The following is a 19,222-nucleotide window of genomic DNA, read 5'->3' on the forward strand; positions in this document are numbered from 1 at the left end:
ATTATTCTGAGCTAGAGGAAGAATACCATCAGCATTGAGCATGCTCAAACCATTCAAGGCTTTATACACCTCTTACAAAGGTAGCCTGTCTGGTGCCTAGTCTCCAGACACTGTAATTTGCAAAACTTAAGCCTTTCTTCGTAAGAGCACCCCTTTGTTCCATTCACTAATCTTGTTGCCCTTCTCTGTACTCGTTCCAGCAGCTCTACATCCTTCTTGAAATGAGGCCTCCAGACCTGTATACAGTACTCTAGGTGTGGCCTGACCATTGCCTTATACAAGGGAATAATCACCTCCTTATCCCTGCTGGAAAAATTCCTGTATATCATTGACAATACTCCATGAGCTACTCTTGCAGCCCATCTGCACTGCTCAGAGAACTTCATATCTGCCTGCACAACCACCCCCAAGTCCCTTTCATTCTCTACCACTGTCAGTGTAGTACCACAGAGTTGATACGTTGCTCTGGGGTTGCTGTTTCCCATGTGTAGTACTTTACATTTGTCAATGTTAAACTTCATTTGCCACCTCTCAGCCCATCTGCTCAACCTTTCCAGATCCTGTTGCAGCAGCATAGTGTCAGTAGTGTCCTTGACAACCCTGCCAACCTTTGTATCGTCTGCAAACTTGGACATTAAGCTTGATATACCATCATCAATATCATTTATAAATACAGAAACAACAATGGACCCAGCCCTGAGGGACTCCACTAATAACATTAGTCCACGATGAGCAGTGTCCATTGATTACCACTCTCTGTCTTCTCCCCCTCAACCACCCCTTTATCCATAGCAGTAATTTGCCTCCAATGTCACACTGCTCCAATTTGTGTAGCAGTCTTCCATATGCAACAGTATCAAAAGCCTTTCTAAGATCCAAGTATATAATATCAAAGCTATTCCCTGCATCCAGTTCTTTTGTGACTGCATCATAGTATCCAATCAAATTGGTCAGGCAAGATTTCCCCTTAACAAAACCATGCTGTGTCCGAGCTATAACTGAAGTCTTATAGCTCGGACACAGCATGGTTTTGTTAAGGGGAAGTTAAATATTCCTTACATTTCGAGGGTACAGCTCTAAAACGGTGTTCGCAGGCCGGCCGCTAGTTAGTACACCGGACTGAACCTATTGGTAACTCTCTAGGAAGCTTCCGAATCAGCTAGTGTATAATCTTGCTACCTCTACTCTGCCAGATAGTGACTGGAGGGAGTCCGAGTAGTGTGTATGTGGGGAGCATTGTTGAGGCCACGTTATGTCAAGGATCTGGGTATATTCTTACCACATGTATGCGATATCCAAAAATTTCATTACTTCATACAGCATGTCCCACCTACTTTTTCTTACTATTGAATACACCATGAATTGTCAAACTAATAGAGCAAGCTTATCTGCGAAAAGATCTAAACCTCCCAAGGACTTCCTAATTCATTTCACAAATATACGTGGTCTCAATTCTAATCTCAATGATGTCCATTTCCACTTGCAGTCTGCCAAACCCCATGTACTTTTTCTGACAGAATCTCAGTTATCGGTTAATTCATCTACTGCTCATCTCAGATGCCCAAATTATTCGCTGTATGATTCCTTTCGCCTCAAAGGTGGTACTTGTGCATATGTCCGTTCTGATATTCCCTGTCAGAGACTTGGCAATTTGGAATCTCCTCTCTTTGATCTTCTCTGGCTTAAAATCTCTCTACCTCATTGTGTCAAATTCATCTGTTGTCTCTACCGTTCTCCCAACTCCACTAATCACTTGGAGCTCTTTGACTTCCTCTCTTTGCAACTTGACTTTCTCCAGTCCAACTTTCCTAACAGTGAAGTAATTTTCCTTGGTGATTTTAATGTTCACAACTCCAGCTGCCTTCCGTTTTCTAGTCACACCGACCCAGCAGGTCGAGATGCTGAGGCTTTTGCAATTACTAATGACCTAGCACAGATTGTTCATTTACCTACAAGAATACCGGACAATCCTAATCATACAGCCAATACGCTTGATCTTTTTCTCACAAACAACCCTTCTAAGTACACGGTCGAAGTGAGAGCTCCTTTAGGCACTTCAGATCACAACTTGGTGATTGTCCCTTCTCCAATGGAACCTTTATCTCATGGCTATTCCCAACCACGTGTTGTTTGGCATTACAAGAATGCAAAATGGGATGACCTGCGAGACTTCTTTTCTTCTTTTCCTTGGTCGGATTACTGTTTCAAAACTTCTGATGTCAACGTTTGCTCAGATCGTGTCAGTGAAATTATTCTTGCAGGAATGGAATCCCTTATCCCACACTCCACTTTAAAATCTTGTCCTTTATCTAAACCTTGGTTTTCCAATAAATGTGCTAAGGCTGTCCAAGAGAAGAATGTTGCATATTGTAATTGGCTTGTTTCTAATTCTTCAGTTTCATTTTCTGCCTACACCAAAGCTCGCAACAGTTGTAAAGCAGTTATTAATCAGTCCAAACTAGAGTTTGAACAGGCTAAGAGTAGAAAACTTGCTTCTTGCCCTAATGTTAGCCGAGCATTCTGGTCTCTTGCCAAAGCTATTGGCCGCAAATTTTGCCCATCTTTGCTCCCACCTCTATCCAAATCAGATGGTTCTGTTGCCACTTCAGCCAAGGATAAAGCTGACCTGCTAGCATCCCATTTTTCTTCCAGCTCATGTATTAATGATCTTAGTAAAACACCTCCCACCATTCCCAACACGCTCCATTCAATGCCTACTGTGGTCTTCCGTCAAAAGGATATCAGAAGGATTTTGATGAATCTTGATGCTAAGAAAGCTCCAGGTCCTGATGGTATTTCTCCACTTGTTCTCAAAACCTGTGCTCCTGAACTTACTCCTATTCTTTGTCGCCTTTTTTTCACTTTCTTATTCCAAAGGTGTTTTTCCTTCTGCTTGGAAATTTGCTCATATCCAGCCAGTTCCTAAAAAGGGTGACAAATCCCTCCCATCCAATTATCATCCCATTGCAAATTACTTCTACTCTTTCTAAAGTAATAGAGAAATCAATTAACTGCCAACTCTTAAACTACCTAGTAACCTTCTGTCTGATCAACGATCACCAGTATGGATTCCGTCAATGTCGATCCACTGGAGATATTCTGGCTTATGTTACCCATTTATGGACTAATTCAATGGAAAGGTTCGGTGAAACACAAGTAGTTGCTCTTGACATCTCAAAGGCTTTTGATCGTGTTTGGCATAAAGGTCTTCTAAACAAGCTTCCATCTTATGGTTTACCAACTGTTTTTAGTAATTGGTTATCCAGTTTTCTCTCTGATCGCTCACTGAGGGTGATGGTAGATGGCTCTCTGTCTTCTAACTTCTCCACTAATTAGCATTAGCATTAGTAGAGGCATTTGATGCAAGAAAGCAAGCAAGCTTATGCAGCATCAGCCAAAAAAAAAAAAAAAAAAAAAACCACTTCCACTTCACCCCTCTGTTCATTCAAAATACCTGTCCAGCTGAGTCTTAAACTTATTTAGGCTATCAACTTCCATGACAAGGGATGGAAGTCTGTTCCACCAACCAAACACCCGCTGGCTAAAGGCAAATTTCCGCACGTCTATCCTACATCTGTCTTTCCTCAATTTGAATTTATGCCCTCTCAGGTGATTATTCTGAGCTAGAGGAAGAATCCCATCAGCATTGAGCATGCTGAAGCCATTCAAGGCCTTATACACCTCTATCAGATCACCTCGCTGGTGCCTAGTCTCCAGACACTGTAATTTGCAAAACTTAAGCCTTTCTTCGTAAGAGCACCCCTTTGTTCCATTCACTAATCTTGTTGCCCTTTTCTGTACTCGTTCCAGCAGCTCTACATCCTTCTTGAAATGAGGCCTCCAGACCTGTATACAGTATTCTAGGTGTGGCCTGACCATTGCCTTATACAAGGGAATAATCACCTCCTTATCCCTGCTAGAAAAATTCCTATATATCATTGACAATACACCATGAGCTACTCTTACAGCCCATCTGCACTGCTCAGAGAACTTCATATCTGCCTGCACAACCACCCCCAGGTCCCTTTCATTCTCTACCACTGTCAGTGTAGTACCACAGAGTTGATACGTTGCTCTGGGGTTGGTTGCTGTTTCCCATGTGTAGTACTTTACATTTGTCAATGTTAAACTTCATTTGCCACCTCTCAGCCCATCTGCTCAACCTTTCCAGATCCTGTTGCAGCAGCATAGTGTCAGTAGTGTCCTTGACAATCCTGCCTACCTTTGTATCGTCTGCAAACTTGGACATTAAGCTTGATATACCCTTATCAATATCATTTATGAATACAGAAAACAATAATGGACCCAGCCCTGTGGGACTCCACTAATAACATTAGTCCACGACGAGCAGTGTCCATTGATTAGCACTCTCTGTCTTCTCCCCCTCAACCACCCCTTTATCCACAGCAGCAATTTGCCTCCAATGCCACACTGCTCCAATTTGTGCAGCAGGCTTCCATGTGCAATAGTATCAAAAGCCTTTCTAAGATCCAAGTATATAATATCAAAGTTATTCCCTGCATCCAGTTCCTTTGTGACTGCATCATAGTATCCAATCAAATTGGTCAGGCATGACTTCCCCTTAACAAAACCATGCTGTGTCCGAGCTATAGCTGAAGTCTTGTCTAAATGATCCTGCAGTGCTTCTTTAACCAGCGCCTCCATTAATTTTCCTGGAACAGAAGTTAAACTCACAGGTCTATAATTACTTGTGTCAGCCTTTGATCCTCCCTTGTGAATTGAGGTCACATTTGCACATCTCCAGTCCATGGGTGCCTCCCCTGAGTCCAAGGAAGCTCTCATAATTATGGCTAAGGGTTTGCTTACTTCCTTTGCTGCCTCCTTTAATATAACTGGATAGATCCCATCCACCCCGGGTGCCTTTCTTGTGTTTATCTTCAACAATTTCTCCTCCACTTTACTCTCAGTTATTACAAGATTCTCTAGCTTACTGCTAGAGTTGAATATACCTCTGGCTTTCCCCTCGCTAAATAACTCCTCATGTGTGAATGTCGATGCAAAATATTCATTTAGTTTGTTAGCTACCTGAGCAGGATCATCAACAGTTGACCCATCTATATCAAGTGGACCAATCTGATTCATCCCCTTCCTTCCTTCTAATGCTGGTATCCCCCAAGGTTCAGTTCTTTCCCCCACTCTTCTCCTCTTGTATATCAATGACCTTCTTCCATTGACTGGAAATCCTATCCATAGTTTTGCCAATGATAGCACATTGCATTCAACTTTCCATTTTGAGAAACCTTGTCCTGCTCAATCAGCTTCAACTTCTCGAAAATCTGCTACCAATTCCTTAAATGCCAATCTTCAGGTAATTCTCCAGTGGGGCAAAGAGAACTTAGTTGATTTCAACCCTTCTAAAACTCAGTCTTGTCTGATATCTCGCAAAAAGGATTCTTCTCCTATGCTTATCTTTAGTGACACTCCGATTTCTAGGCAAAATGATATATCTCTTTTGGGGATTACCCTGACTTCTAATCTCTCTTGGCACAAGCACATTACAAATATTGCTTCCTCTGCATCTAAAAAACTTGGTTTTCTCTTTCGCTCTCGGCGTTACTTTTCTTGCAAACAGCTGCTTACTCTGTATAAATTGCAAATTCGCCCTGCCATGGAATATTGTTCCCACATCTGGGGTGGTGCCCCCAAAACCTCTCTCAGGCTTCTTGATTCCATTCCATTCAGAAGGGGCCAGTTAGGTTAATTAATGATTCATCTCTAACAGAGTCTCTGAACTCGCTTTCTCATAGACGCACTGTTTCTGCTGCATGCCTCTTCTACAGATACTTCCATGGGCACTGTTCTTCTGAATTGGCTTCTATAATTCCTGCTCTCTCTTTCAAAACAGTCCGAACATCTGCCGCCACCAGCCAACATCCATTTACTGTCCAACTTCAAACCCACAGAACCAACTTTTCATCTTCCTCATTTATTCATTCAACTGCCGTTTTCTGGAACAACCTTCCTTCATACGTATTTCCTGAAAATTACAATCTACAGAAGTTCAAGTCCAATGTCAACAAATATCTTCTTTCGTCTTCTTAACCTCAAACCCAAGCACGGTACTAAGTACTATAGGTTCCAATACCTCTCGTGTTTGGGGTTCACATAAAAAAAAAAAAAAAAAAAGGAAATGAGAGTCTCTTAGCAAAAATTATGAGAGTATCCTTGAATTCAGGGGAGGTGTTCCCACGGACTAGATGTGCAAATGTATCCCCAATTCACAAAGTGGGATCAAAGGATGACATAAGTAATTACAGACCATTAGTTTAACTTCTGTTCCGGAGAAAAGAATGGAGTCACTTGTTAAAGAAGCATTGCAGGATCATCTAGACACAACTGCAGTTCAGACACAGCATGGATTTGTTAAGTGGAGGTCTTGTCTGACCAATCTGATTAGATACATTGATGAGGTCACAAATGAACTAGATGCATAAAATAATTTTGATATCATATACTTGGATTTCAGGAAAGCTATTGATACTGTTGTGCATGGAAACCTGCTGTACAAATTGGAGTAGCATGGCATTAAGGACAAGTTGCTGCTATGGGTAAAGGGATGGCTCAGTGGGAGAAGACAGAGTGGTAATCAATGGACACTGCTCTTCATGGATGAATGTTATTAGTGGAGTCCTCCACGGTTCAGTGTTGTGCCCATTGTTATTGTCTATATTTATAAATGATATTGATGATGGTATATCATGCTTAATGTCCAAGTTTGCAGATGATATGAAGGTGGGTTGGGTTGTTCATGACAGTACGCTACTGAAACAGGACCTAGAAAATTTGGGCAGATGGACTGAGAGGTGGCAACTGAAGTTTAACATTGGCAAATGCAAAGTGCTGCATGTTGGTAGTAGTAACCCCAAACTGATGTACCATCTGTGCGGTACAGTCAGTTCTGCTATAATGCAGTATGTGTTCCTAAAAATCTCCACGTTTTGGTATTTCGCTCATTAAAAACAACAGGACTTATGGGAAAAATAGGGATCGGGTTTCAAAAAAAAATGTCTGGTAAGTAAAACAGTATAACAAAAAAAAAATTTTTTTATTAAATTAATTTTTGACTTAATTTTTAATTGTGTTAAATTGAATTTTAATTGAGTTCATTTGATTTTTAATTATTGTTAATTGTTTCTTACTGTAATGTAAGATATTTGATTTTTTAATTGTTTTTGTTTTAATTTCTGGAGAGTATCATATGATACTCTCCAGAAATTGAGGTAAACTTCTCTTATTTTTTTACAAATTATTTTATTAATATAATACCTATATAATTATGAAAATAAACATGTGAAACAAAATAAACTGCCAAAATGATACATTTTGAAACTGAATTGAGGTAATCTCTTATATATTTTATAAATAAAATATTACAAGAAAAAACACAAGATATATATAAAAGGCAGAAAGTTTAAAAAAAAAAATTCTTTTTTTCATACTTGAAACTTTTCCAGGACTTTTGTATTTTAACTCTAATGATAAATCATGCTTAATATTTAAGAACTAAGAAAGATAACCTCTCTTCTCCCATTGTGCTTTGATGATAATTTTTAATCAGTTTCAATCTGCTGAAACTTCTTTTAGCTGAAGCAATTGTAACAGGGATTGTTAGAAAAATTTTATATAATATTAATAAATTATTATACACTAGATCCAAATTATTATCCAACATAATTGCAATTATGTGATTTAATTTTATTTCTTCCATTTCAGAATAATCTAAAATAAAAGACTTAAAAGATTTAAATTCGGCAAAACATCATCCGCATTTATTATGTCATTTCTGTAAAAATCAGAAAGCACTGATAGACAATTTATTTCATATCTAAAACATCTTTCAGCAGAAACAACCTGAAATCTTCAAATCTATCAGTAAAATTTTGTATTATTGTGTCCAGAATGACATTATATGTTTCAGTCTTAAATTTTTCAATGGGATCCTTTATTGACTCGTTTTTAGTTTTATCTTCAAAAAAAAAAACCTCTTTTTTGTTCTTACTCTAACTTGCTGAAACTCAAGAGTTATATTGCATGATGCTGCACGTTGTTTTGATTCCTCCAAATTATTTGTGAATTTTTCATCCATATTGATAAGATCGCTCATTGATTTTCAGTAGGAAGATATAAGAGCATCAGCAACTTTTAAATTTATTGATGGAGACTGTAAAAATTTTGATAAAGCATTGGTTGTGTTTAAAACTGATATCCACATTGATAATAATACGTAAAATTCAAATGTATCCACATGTGATAGTATTCCATGTCCCAAAGCCATTGCTTTTACTGGTAAGTCAATTTCTCCATTTACACAATGTGTAACTGTGTTGTAAATTGCCGGCAAATTTTTTTTACTGTGATCAAGCTAGATATCCTGCTAGATCATGGCATTTCTGAAAGTCTTTTCATTGTTAAATAGTGAGACGTGCTATTGCAAAGCTCTTGTTCCTCCTTCAGTATTTTCAAACGAGGCAAGCTGATGTTTATAAAAGTATAAATCGCCTCAATTGTGCCAAAAAAAATTTTTTTTTGCTTCGAAGAAACTTTGTGCAGATTCAGTAACAATTAAATTTAAGTTATGTGTACAACAATGAATATACACAGCCATCAGCTCTATGTTTTTTATCTTTTTTTGAAGATCAATGCTGTCACCTGACATTATTTTTTCTCCATCATATTCTAAGCCTAAATCATTTAATGATTTCAGTACCAAATAAAATACTCAGTATGTGAACTAGCAAGAACATCAAATTTTATAACTCACTCCATAATCAAACCTGTAGGGCCAATATATCTTAATGAAAGAGAAAATTGGACCAATATAGATATATCTACCATGGAGGTTGGCGCCTCCGTAGCCAGGTGGGCAGGAGCAGTAGTGCGTAGCACACGCTTCTTGATTAGACCGGGGTTCGAGCCCATGACCACCAAATACGGAGGATGCGGAAAGGTCAGGGAATGACCACCGCATATCCTCGGAGCAATATGGCCTTAGTTGCTAATGCTCCTTAAAACCAAATAACAACAACAACAACCATGGAGGCTACAATGAAACTGTAATACTTTGCATTTTTGACTTTGGCGATAATCATTGTTAAAGTTTCTTGTCCTAATGAGTAAATGAAATAGTTTGGATTTGGGGGCTTACATTGTTACATGTTTCATTGTGTTTACACTGTTGCAAATGATTTGTGAGATCCTTATCATAATAGCAAGCAAGAAACGTTACTAGTTCTAAGAAATGTCCTTAATTTTCCCCACTTATAGATTTTCCTCCATGTTCATAATGCTCCCGTAACTCAATATGGATATATATATAAAAAAAAAACAAAAAAAAAACACAATTTAAAAGTGAGCATACTATACACCTGTTAGTTGCAATTGGATTTCTTTTTTCCCATTGTAGTAAATTTATAACAGAACTTTGGTTTTTCAGCCTTAATTTGACTACACATTTTTTAAATGCTTCTTTGTGAATCTCTGATTTCTCAAGTTTTTTTTTTTACATCATTTTTCTCATGTTTTAGTTTATCTGTCATTTTTCTAAAATTTGTAAATCCACCATTATTTGTTTCTGACCACGTTTTATCACAGTGTTTATTATTTTTATTGGCATATAATCAGCAACAAAAGCAATAACATCTTTTTTCTCTTGCCGAATAAATTAGCAAAGATCGCATAACACATTTTTTCATAAAGTCATTGTAAAAATAACATTTTCTTGAAAATTTATCAAATTTAAAATATTGATCTTCTTTGATTGATGGCTGGGAGGGTCCATAATCCAAAATGTTCTTTATTAAATTTCAGGTCAAATTACTATTTTTGAAAAGATATGGATCAGTAGGCTACACTTAATCTTCTCTGAATGTATTATTATCAGCAAAATCTAATAAATATTCATCAGTATCAGCATGAATCCTTGCTGTTTCAATACCATCACTGTCTTTCTCTGGCTCAAATTAATTTTTTTTTTTATCGTTTTCTGCTGATTTCACTCGTGGTATAGTTTTTTTAGATCTTTGGTTATCTTTTATTGTCATTGTCTTTTTTCCTCTGTTTCGCATAAATTCTTTTAGTGTTTCCCACGCTAGTTTTCTTCATTCACTTTTGATATGCCTTTTTACAGTACTTTGGTCATCTTGATGTTCTTTGAGTTGTTTGAATTCTTCCTCTTCCTCATTTATGATATTAGATTTTGAAGTAGGTAAATTGAACATGTCCTTTATATTGTGACAGTTTTGACTAGGTTTATCAAGAGCATTTTTCTTTATTTTTTCTCGTTTCCTGACGTTTTCTTCTTTTTAGCTGAGTTCATTTTCAATATACTGTTACCTAAATGACAAAAAAAAAAAAAAAATTGCACTGTATGTATTATTTTGTTTTCATAATAAATAAATTTTTTCTAATTAAAAGAACATAGACAAAAAAAAAGTTTCAATTATTTTCCTAATTTATTTTACATTATGATCTTTTTTTGTCGTAAAATTTTGGTACAGCAGCCCTAAATAATATTGGGATGCCCCTGATTCAAAAACCTTAATCCGTCTCTGAGTCTATTACTTAAAGGAATTAAATTATATACATACTTTTGTAGCATATCCTTTACAATATTGTGACACTATACAAGACATCAAAAAATAAAACACGCCACTGAACATACATTGTGTCATACCATTCTAGTGGCACAACTAGAGCCAACTGGCCCCAATGCAAACACGGATCATGGGGCCCTTCCCTGTTAATCCAACCCCAAAAAGTGACGAGAGAAGAGAGAGAGAAAAAAAAATAATAACTCTACTATTTCTAAAAAAAATACCAGATATATTTTTGTTTTTAATTTTTCCGAACAAAAAGTAAACTACCGGAAGGATAGCAATTCTACTAACAACTAACTACTTACTTTTTGCTTTATGATTATTATTTTTATTACTGGGTATTAAAGAGTGAGAATAAAATATTGAAATATTCATAATAATATATTTAATAACGATCACAGTAATACATTAAACACAAAAGCAAATGATGTTAGTAAGTGTGTTGATGACAATGAATTGTAAAGAACAATGAATTATAGATATAAAAGTTAATATTTTTAAAAACATTGAATAAATGCTTAAATAAGTTGTACAATGTATATTGCAGTTTTACTTTTCTAAAAAAAGCACCACAATACCAGATTTTGGCATCGGGGGTACATACCTGCTGACCATACCCCAGCTACACTACCAGGGTCCTGTCAATGATATACAGGCATTTTGCTAGCAGCAAGGTGATTATCCTTTTGTATGAGGCAATGGTCAAGCCACACCTTGAGTACTGCATACAGATCTGGAGGCCTCATTTTAGGAAGGATGTAGAGCTGCTGGAATGAGTACAGAGAAGGGCAACAAGATTGGTGAGTGGAACAAGGGGTTGCTCTCACCAAGAAAGGCTTAAGTTCTGCAAATTGCAGTGTCTGGAGATTAGACATCTGTGAGGTGATCTGAATGAGGTGTATAAGGCTTTGAATGGTTTTGAGCACGGTCAGTGCTGATGGGATTCTTCCTCGTGCTCAGATTATGCACTTGAGGGGGACATAAATTCAAATTGTGGAAAGACAGTTGCAGAATAGATGTGCAGATATTTGTCTTTAGCCAGTGAGTGGTTGATTGCTGGAACAAACTTCCATCTGTAGTTCTGGAAATTGACAGCTTAAATAAATTCAAGGCAGAACTAGGCAAACTTTTGGAGGGAATGGATGGATGAAATGGAAAGGATTTTTTTTTTTTTTCTGATGCTGTATAAGCTTACTTTCTTACATTATATGCCTATGCTAATGCTCAAGTGGCAGTAAACATGTAAAATAATCTATATCCATAAAAAAAAAAAAGGTAATAATTAATATAAAACAACAGGTTTTGTTTCATGATTATCATATTTAATTCATGTGTCTTAGCCACAGAAGAGAAACATACCCAAAAGATTGATGTCCTAATAATGTCTTCATTGACTTTATTTGTTGAAAATGAGAAGACATGTCAGTTGCCAATACCATTTCAATTAGCAGAGTCCTAAACTCTCTGAAATCAAAAACCGACACAATTAAAACAGTAATCAATAACAAAATAACATGAAGAAGTGATTATTATATCATTGAAATCAATTTTGTAAAGACAAAACAAAAAATTAAAAATATCAGTTATTTAACTCTTCATATTTCAGATTTTGCTGTCAAGAGCATTTAGCTTTGATATCTGTATGAGTGCCAGTGAATACTGAGTCTACATAAAAAGCTTAACATGCTTGAAATATAGTATGCTTTTGAAATATTATGGGTTGGAGTAAGCACTGTCTTTGCTTTTCTAGTGTTGTCTTTAAGTTTTAGTTAAACTGATGTAGTGTAATTTAATTTATTCTGTACTGAGTTCCCCAAACATGTCTAGGCTCCAAAGCTGTGAGGGTCCCACTAGTAGCTGGTTCTGTGGAGCAAGTTTCTTCAAAAAATTTTTAAAATTCATAAAAGTTAAAACTTTATACATAAATACTTTTAAATATTAATTTGTACTTATTCTGACTTGATTGCCAATATTAAGAGTGAAATCAAAATTTAAGATAAAAATCATTACTACTTTTTTTGTTTTAAAACTATCTTCTACACAGAGTGGACAGAAATCATGCTATACCTACCTAGTAATCAGTGGGCCCACCTTTTGCCCAGATAAAGGCAGTCACATGGTGAGGCATTGAGTCCACTAGTTCACGAAAGTGTTCCACAGGTATTTCCATCCATGCTTGCTGCACCGCTGTCCATCCGAAAGATGCTCCATAGGATTCATGTCCAGTGAAAGGGGAGACCATTCCATGGTGGTAAAATCTGTGGAATGCTCTTCAAACCATGTTCTTGTCACCACAGCTCTGTGGGGAGGTGCATCATCCTGCTGGAATAGTCCATTGCCCTGTGGGTGCACAATGACCATGAAGGGATGCAGATGGTCTGCAAGGATGGACACGTAACCTGGACCGTTCAGAGATACTAGACATACCTGAGATCCTAAGATGTGCCAGTTGAACATGCCCCAGACCGTTACCGACTGTCTACCTGCCTGAACAGCTCCTTGTTGACATGATGGGTGCATAGCTTTGTGCGGTTTCTGCCAGATACGTACCCTCCTGTCTGCTCAAAATAACTGGAAATGGGACTCAATGGACCAGGAGACCAGTCTCCAATCATCCAAGGTCCAGTGCCGATGTCCTTTCACCCAGTTGAGGTGTAGAGTCCTGTGTTGTGGTGTTAGCAATGGGACTCTGGTGGGTCGGCGGCTCCTGTGACTAATGATTGTCTGATGGTCTTGGTGGAGACGTTTCTGGCACCTCCCTTGTTGAAGTCAGCGGTAATTTGTGCCACTGTTGCTCTTTGGTTAGCTGAAACAATGCGAGACAGAGATGTTATTCCGGAAATGGTGTATTCCTGATACACTGTTGATACTGTTGAATAGGGATAGTGCAATTTCTGTACCACCTCCGCGATACAGTGACCCATGCATCGGACACCCACTGTCATCCTTCTCTTAAAGTCTGTTAACTCACAACATTTATACATACTGACATTGAATTACTGTCTACGTGAATGCAGTGTACCTATATATCTGCTAAGTGGCAACAATGTTGCCTTGCCCAGGAACCAGGTAACCCACGAATTTTGTCCTTTTCAGTGTACATCTATTTATGGTTCAATTAATTCAATTTCTGGATCTGAATTTCAGAGAATCTTTGCTTTTGTAAGTTTTGTCTTGTATATAACTGGTGACAAACACAACCTTCTTTAATTTTAAAATCTAATTTCGTCCTGTTATCTACTATAAACTTTGTTGAAAATTACTTAGAAACACAGGTCAGATATGGCAGCACTCATTGGAAGATTGAGATAATTTGTACATAAATGGACATATTATTGGAAACCACTTTGAAGAACTTGTGTGCATGCAACACACACGGTAGTGCTCAGAGCTCATACAAGAAAAATGTATTAATGTATGTACTCCAGAAAAGGTAACCCAGCAACACACATACTACACCTCTCAGGTGCAACACAAAAAGAATATGCAAAACGTTTTGGTTCGAGGTTGACTAAAACTTTCTCTACCTTCCTAAATATAGAAAGATTCTATATCAAAAGATTCTATTATCAAAACATTCACAATTTCATTAAAATTAGACAAATAGAAATTTGGAAATTATTTTTGAAGTGAAATTTTTTGTTTTTTTGCAGATTAATTGCACGAAAATACCTGTGAGATGTGATCATTCTTGTAATCTTTCATTTTTTGGTTCATTTGCATAAATATAAACCCCAGTGTCTTCATCTTGTCCATCCAAATATGGCAACACAACTCCCAGTGGACAGATTTTCATGAAATTTTATAATCGGCTTATCAAAACATTCACAATTTCATTAAAATTAGACAAATAGAAATTTGGAAATTATTTTTTTTCCATACATATCATACAAGTTATCCCTATTGTGTAACAAAGCACTGGATATTATGTTTGTTACGCTGTTCTTACTGAACAAATGAATTAGAAATTCGTGGATGTGCAGTGAAGAAAAGTTATCAGTTTAAATTCTGTGCACACGAAACATTTTTTGTTATCAGTTTACTAGATATATATCCCCTGAATAATTGAATTCTTGCTGTTTTATTTATTAATCTTAGTAAAATATGTTATATTCCAATTGTTACTAGAATCCAGGAAGAAACAGTTATAAAGTTCATTACAAAAATGTTGACTGCATATTATAATCTGAAGAGTGTGTTGCTATTAAAATATAAAATAAATTAATAACACAACAGTCATAATCAAGTACATAAAAGTGATATGAAAGGCTAACACATAATTACAAGATTTTAACATTACTGATGCGATCATGTAGTCAATGAGTATATAATGCTGGAATTACATAGTATGTGTGGAAGGTAGGTGACTGCACAAACTTTTGACCTATAAAGTCCAGGTGAAAGGATAGGAAAGATGCAAAATGCTGGTTATTTTAGTTTGGTTGAGATTTTTCATAGAGCAATACGCTCCATTGTTTAGCTGGAGGAGAGCCTCTGCAGAGCATCTGTCTGTTTGCCAGCCAGCAGGTTTGTCTGCATATACAATTGTACATTAGGCTTGGCGATACCAAATGCAACAACGCGATTGGGCTTAGAGATTTGCAGATGAGCATTACTTAAATTCCAAAACAGTATTTACATAATTTCGTCAACAACTTATAGGGGTATAAAAGCCTTCATGAGTGCACACTTCGATATATTTGAATTTTAACATAAATTCCATAGTCATGAGAAATTCGAAATAATTAGGCGATAGGACAGAGCACATGTCAAGTATTAAAAATGAATGTTTACAAGCTTGGCAGACAGAATGGTCTGCTGCCCCTTTGAGGAGCAGACCATTCTGTCTCCTATTTTTATTATTTTATTTAGAAGGTCAATAACATAATTGCCTATTCTACCTGGTATGTTTTTGCATTGCAAATAAAGTAAATAGTGAGCTATTACTTCAAAATGTATAGGAATTCTATGACAAACAACCTGTAACGCAATGGCGGACACCGTCCAGCAATTACAAGAAGTGGCCAAAAGAAAGAATCTTTGCCCTTGCAAGAGATACTTTTTAACTGTCCCCAAGCACCTGCAGAATAGCAGATGGGGAGAAACACACATTTGTAGTATAATTTCATGGTGTTTGATTTAATGCCCCAAACAGATTTACTAATTCTAACGATCTTTTCAGTTAGAACTTTAATTTTATACAGGATATACCTTGCATGTAAAATAAAATTTAACCTGCCATCCAACATGACACCCAGCCACCTGCTTGTTAACAGGAGACACTGCTTCTACAGGGATGGGATACACTTAAAAATAAAGAGTGCAAGAATATTTGCTGATGCTATCGAGGCAGAGTTAGGTTGGTCAGAAAACTGCTTGCTTGGGAGGGGATACATGGACTAATAGATTAACAGTAGCTGATGGCAGAGGTAAAATGATTCTTGCACTGCTTCTATTGAAATACAATTGAGCAGCAGCCTAAGAAGCAAGGCAATGGGGATTTCCAGGACTGCTGGGAACAAGTCATAGTGGAACAAGTAAATACATGGGTTGTGTTAGGGTAACTAAGAGTAGAAACAGGTACATGTACACCAATGCTAGGAGTATAGTTAATAAATTTGATGAGCTTAAAGTGCTAGTTAAGACATCAAAAGCAGATATTGTTGGGATATCAGAGACGTGGTGTCACACAGACATAAGCACTGCAGAATTGGAATTTGGGGAGTACAATGTGTACAGAAAGGATAGACAGGGCAGGAAGGGAGGAGGAGTTATGCTGTTAGATAAGAAACATAAACTCTAAGGAAGTTCATCCAGTTGATGTTGGTGGATAATGCAATGTTGAGTCTGTTTGATGTGACATAAGCACTGGGAAAGGAAAAATGAGAATAGATGTGTGTTATAGGCATAATGAATCTGATGAGTATAATGAGCAATTGTTCAGAGAAATAGAGTGGGCCAATAAACCAGAGTGTCTTATAATGGGGGATTTTAAATTCCCAGAGATTGACTGAAATTTGTGGGCTACTCACACACTAGCAAGACTTGTGGATTTATTTGATGATTGTTTTCTACAGCAGCATGACTGAGAGGCAACTAGAGGGATTAATACTCTTGATCTGATTATCAGTACTGATTCTTCATGCATTAAGAATCTGCAGAAAAAGGAACACTAGGTGGCAGTGATCACAGTGTGCTGAAGTGGGATTTACTCAAAGAGGTAACTACTATCAGGGGTAAAGGGAAGGGTTTTTGCTTTCATAAAGGTGACTACAGTGGTCTGAGACAGTATTTAAATTCTATACGGTGGGACCAACTGATGATGTTACCAACAGCAAATTCAAAATGGGAAGCATTCAAAGAAATAATCTTGGAAGCTACTAGGCTTTTCATACCAACTAAGAAATATTGTTCAAGATTTAGGCCTAAATTGGATGTCAAATTAATAATTAGACATGTGGCAGATAAGAAAAATGCATGGGATACATACAAATTAACAGGTGACACAGAAGACTATGATAGATATAAACTGATCTGTAACCAAGTCACAAAGGAGGTTAGGCAGGAAAAGGCAGATCACGAGAAATCTTTGGCAAAGGATGCAAAGAAAAACAGCAAAGACTTCTTTACTTATGTAAACTCTAGAAAGAAGGGGATGAATCAGATTGGTCCATTTGATATCAATGGTTCAGCTGTTGATGACCCGGCTCAGGTAGCTAACAAACTAAATGAATATTTTGCATCTGTATTCACACATGAGGAGTTATTCAGAGAGGGGAATGCCAGAGGTGTATTAAACTCTGGCAGTAAGCTAGATAATCTTGTAATAACTGAGAGTAAAGTGGAGGAGAAATTATGGAAGTTAAATATAAGAAAGGCACCTGGGGTGAATGGAATCTATCCAGTTATATTAAAGGAGGCAGCAAAGGAAGTAAGCAAACCCTTAGTCATAATTATGAGAGCTTCCTTGGACTCTGGGGAGGTACCCATAGATTGGAAATGTGCAAATGTGACTCCAATCCACAAAGGAGGATCAAAGTCAGAAACAGGTAATTACAGACCTGTTAGTTTAATTTCTGTTCCAGGGAAATTAATGGAGGCACTGGTTGTAGATGACTTTCATCAACCGGTGAAATACCACCACTTTGCTTATTGGAGGCTTGAAGTGGTGAAACCCATGTTTAGTCTCTAGAGCAAAGGTTCCAGCACCCGCCCTCCCCCATACTTCTCCTTCAACCCATGCACGGTACTAAGTACTATAGGTTTTGATACCTTTCGTGTTTGGGGTTTTCATTAAAAATAAAAAAAAAACTAAAAAAAAAAAACTGAAAAAAAAAAAAAAAAAAAACTCGGAGAGCAGTCAGTTGGAAAGATGTCACCCTTCTTTATCCAGAGAGAATTAGAAGAGTTGACAGGATCACCAAAATCTGTTAAATAACTGCATTCTGGCGACCTTTTGGTCGAAGCTTCTAGTGCAAAACAAGCAGCAAAAATCCTGAACTCTACATCAATAGGGGAATACTTATCGGTGTAACCCCCCCCCCACAAAACTCTGAATTGTTCACGAGGTGTTTTATCAGAGTGGGACCTTCTTCATGTCTCTGAAGAAGAGATCTGCTCTGAACTGAAAGACCAAGGAGTGACAGCTGTCAAGAGAATATCGATACAAAAGGATGGAAATCTCGGCCCTACCCTCACATTCAACACCCCACGGCATCCAAGTTCTATCAAGGCTGGCTATCTAAACTGCCCAGTGAGGATTTACATTCCAAACCTACTACAGCATTTTAGATGTCAAAAATATGGCCACTCACAAACAGCTGGTCGTGGTAACCCTGCCTGTGCTCTATGTGGTGCTAAAGACCACGAGAGCAAGGAAGGTTCAGCTTCAAAACTGATCCGTGTCAATTGCCAAGGAAAGCACCCTGTCTACTCTACAGCATGCCAGCGGTGGAACGATAAAAAAAGAAATCCAAATATTAAAAACAGAGCTGAATATTTGCTGCCCAGAGGCCAGAAAATGTATCCAACCAATAAATAGCAGGAAACCTTCATATGCCCAGAAGGTTTCTGCTAAGTGCACTATTGGTACACAAACTGAGATGACCGTACCACCTTGAGAGTCATTCACTCTGATTGCATGCTGTTTATTAAGTTTAGAAAAGCCCATCCAAAAAACACAGTCAGCTGCCCCTCCTATATCCGTACCTCCTAGTGCTCTACTACCAAAACCAAGTGGTAAAGAAAAGCCAAAAAGATCGGAAGAGCCACCCATAATACCAGAAACAATGGATATAGAGAATAAGGAGATACCGGACGAATCAATCTTGGAATTATTCGCAGTTGAAGGAATGGACATGGGACAGCATCCATACTTCCCCAAAAAAGATAAATCCAAGACTGACAAAATAAAGCCCTCAGCACCTTGGAAGCCGCCTGATGGACTCACCAAGCCAAAATAATGGCTAAATTCCTACAATGGAATTGTGGATTCTGGCAAAATACTGATGACCTCCTGCAAAAGCATGAGTCAGTTTGCTTTTGCTTGCAGGAGACTTATCTAAAGGCAAATGATGACCCCACCTTGCATAACATCACAATTTTTC

General features: G+C 37.5%; 1 protein-coding gene across 3 annotated transcripts in view; it reads right to left on the reverse strand.

The window, feature by feature from the left end:
• The window catches only part of LOC150087125 (dual specificity calcium/calmodulin-dependent 3',5'-cyclic nucleotide phosphodiesterase 1A-like), a 769,106-nt gene that overhangs the window by 86,492 nt on the left and 663,392 nt on the right, over nucleotides 1-19,222 (reverse strand). For all 3 annotated transcript variants that reach the window (XM_090371825.1, XM_090371826.1, XM_090371824.1), the window contains exon 12: nucleotides 11,976-12,080. In XM_090371825.1, coding sequence (XP_090227951.1) covers nucleotides 11,976-12,080 — 105 coding nt within the window. The remainder of the gene's footprint in view (nucleotides 1-11,975; nucleotides 12,081-19,222) is intronic.

Source organism: Mastigoproctus giganteus, chromosome 4 (genome assembly GCF_048544385.1).
Source record: "Mastigoproctus giganteus isolate SK-2022 chromosome 4, ASM4854438v1, whole genome shotgun sequence".
Classification (NCBI taxonomy): Eukaryota; Metazoa; Arthropoda; class Arachnida; order Uropygi; family Thelyphonidae; genus Mastigoproctus; species Mastigoproctus giganteus.